The sequence below is a fragment of the Seriola dumerili genome, unplaced genomic scaffold (assembly GCF_002260705.1).
Source record: "Seriola dumerili isolate Sdu_G_001 unplaced genomic scaffold, Sdu_1.0 BDQW01031285.1, whole genome shotgun sequence".
NCBI lineage: Eukaryota > Metazoa > Chordata > Actinopteri > Carangiformes > Carangidae > Seriola > Seriola dumerili.
In genome coordinates, this window is record NW_019205540.1 from 1 (window position 1) to 3084 (window position 3084).

The window sequence follows — 3084 nt, forward strand, 5'->3', positions numbered from 1 at the left end:
TGTGTGTGTGTGTGTGTGTGTACACTGCTCTGAGATCAGTGATCAGGCTTTAAGGGGTCGTTTCAGCTAAACAAAAAACTGTTCTTTAACTATCCAGATAACTTGATTGTTTTGTATGTCAAGACACCTTTGTGTGTGTATGTGCGTGTGCAGGAGAAGCTGCTGTTACGTGAGCAGCTGTGGCAGAGTGGAGCAGAGCTGCAGCAGCAGGCAGACTTCTGCTCTGGTCTGGGATCTGCAACCTGCAGTCTACTGTGGAGCTGCTCTGTCATAGAGGACACAGTCACACACTGGCTGGCTGACGTGAGTCTGTCTGTGTGTATGTGTGTGACAACCAGGGTAAACAGTAAACTCTGAGTTTCATATTTGGTATCTGACAGCTGATTGGTGGAACTGTGTTGTCTGATATATAAGTGTGTGTGTGTGCGCAGGGGAAGCTGCAGGCCTTTCTGGCTGTAGCTGCTCAGACTCTGGAGAGCTTCGTCAGGTCTCTGGATGTGGAGCTGAAGACCCAGACTGAGGACCAGAACTCCCAGGAGCACCAATTTGTGTTGGCTCTAGCTGGAACCATCACCAGTGAGTTCACAACTTCTGTTCTGCAGCACAGACACTTTTGAAGAGGTCATTAGTCAGTGTTGTGGCCTCAGAGCAGCAGAGTGTCAGATGGGTCAGACTGGATCAAACTGATTAAAGTGGTTCAGCTGTGAAGTTCCAGCTCCAGACCACACCTCCCTCACTCACCTTGTCTTTATCTCCCTCCAATCAGACATAGCGGCAGTCACGTGTGGGCGGGACTACCTGTCTGGCTCGGCTCACACCCTGCTGGACATTCTGATGAAGCTGCTAGAGCTGATGAAGCCTGGAGTCTTCCCCAAGCTGAAGGTGTAGGTGGAGCTGCTGCTCTCTCTGGGTGTTATGTTGATGCTGTTTGTCTTTTATCAGTGTGAACATGAAACATACTGGCAGCTCCAGTGACTGAAGTCACTCAATCAGACTGTCAGTACCTGATTTGGACAGTAGGTGTCAGTGCTGCTTCTGATGCTGCTGTGTTGCTGCAGGTTGATGCTGATGGCTCTGTATAATGTCAGCATCAGTGTTAAAGGACTCAAGTACATCAGTGAGAACCCAGGACTCCTGCCTCTGATCTGGACCCTGCTGAATGGTGAGGAGACCACCACATTGCATCAGTGTTACACAGTGACACTTCCTGTCTCCACAGGGACCACAAAACACCTTACATTAAAATTGTCTTTAAAGTCTGAGTTAGATTTTCTTAAAATAAAAACAGTCGCACAGAACACCATAAGTTAAGAATTTCCTTAAAGTCTGAGTTAAAGTTTCCATAAAATAAAAACAGTTTCACAAAACACCCTTAAGTCTTCTCATTAAGATATCTTTTAAATGTTCACTTAAGTTTTTAAGGGTTTTTCCCTATGTTATTCTTATTCTTAAGGAATTAGTTAAATCATTGCACAAAACACCTTAAGTTTAAGGGTTTTTCTTAAAGCCTGAGTTGAGGTTTTCTTAATACAATATGTTGCACAAAACACCTTAAATTAAGATTTTCCTTATAATCTGAGTTAAGGTTTCCTTAAAAAGCAGTTGCACAAAGCACCCTGAGTTAAGATTTCCCTTAAAGTCTGAGTTAAGGTATCACAAGTACTAATGGCAGTAAATCAATGGTCCCCATGGAAACAATAGAATTTTACCGCTGTAAAATCTCTGCTGCAAATGCCTCAACTTTTTTTTCTTAACTAAGGAAACCTTTTAAGAGCTTCTGTGTAACCCTTAAGTGACTCCCCCAGTTAAGGAGAAATTAAACCTTAAGTGTCATTCTTAAGCAGGAAACTTAAAGTGCCCCAGCTTCTCTCATGTCAGGACCGGCTCTTAGACCCTGACTAACAGAGGGAAACACACACAGGTGTACTGGGAAGAGAAACAATCACATGTATTTACATCATGTGAACTACATGTATGAAGAGGTCCTTCAATAGATTAGTGGTGTCACTGAGTGGGTGTATGAGAGGGTGGAGCTGTATGGTGTGACTGAACCAGACCAAAGAGAGCATGTGATGACAGGAGGAGATCAGACAGAGACAGAGAACATGGCTGATCCTGCTGCACCCAGGTGAATTGATGTAAACTGCACCCACCAGGACCTGAAGGTAGACACCACCCTGCAGGTCATGTCAGAACCAGAGTAAGAGACTGAGCTGTGTGTGAGTGGAACAACAGCTGCAGGTGTGTGTGGCTCATGAGGCTCAGGTGTGGTGGTGACCCTCTGTCAGCTGCTGCAGGTCGAGCTGCTTTGACTCACTGTGATATTGGACAGTTGTTCCAGGCTGGACTCACTGTGTCAACAGCAGTGACAATATATCACTGCAGTTTGTCCTGGAGGCGGTCATAGTCTCTCATCCACCACACTCACAAAAACATCATCAACAACTGTTCTTATACTGAGCTCATCATTTTTTATTAACAATGTGAAATATTGATAGTTTATGATTGATCAGAAATGTGGATTTAATGCTTTTCTTTGTCTTATGACAGATGGAGAGTGGGAGGTGTGTCTCCACTCTCTGCGTCTCCTCCAGTCTCTGCTGCTGGACGAGGAGGTGCTGCTCCTGCTGGGCTCCTCTCTGCTGGATCCAGACCTCCAGGCTCGAGTCCACCACCTCACCACTAGTGTTGAACCAAGCCTGAGACTGGCTGCCCAGCAGACCCTGGAGGACCTGCAGGTCCTCCAACAGGTGCCTAATCACAGCACCTGTTGAACCCTTGTAGTGCAACAAGTTCACATTTTATAATTAAAACTCCTCATTAATGAGGACAACAGTATCTACAGTATCATCCATCCATACACAGTGAGATTTTCAGGTGTTACCATGAAGATATGATTTTATCTTCATTCTGTTTGTAACTACAACTCACAAAGTGTAGACAGAGATTTAAGGTGAGCACTGAAACTGAAGGTGGAAATTATGTTCATACATCATCCAAGTGAAGCAGCAATGGCTTGTGGGTAATACTCAGGGTCAGTTCATTGTTGATATAGTGGAGGTGTAATTAAAGTGTGTGTGTGTG

General features: G+C 44.8%; 1 protein-coding gene across 1 annotated transcript; it reads left to right on the plus strand.

Moving 5' to 3' along the window:
- Nucleotides 1-153: 153 nt before the first annotated feature.
- LOC111240283 (heat shock factor 2-binding protein-like) lies at nt 154-2750 on the plus strand (the record flags this gene model as incomplete). Its single annotated transcript, XM_022770239.1, has 5 exons — nt 154-303; nt 432-576; nt 767-884; nt 1059-1162; nt 2551-2750. Coding segments are annotated over 5 exons (717 nt in total), but the record flags the coding sequence as incomplete, so codon positions are not given.
- Between the last annotated feature and the right edge of the window lie 334 nt (nt 2751-3084).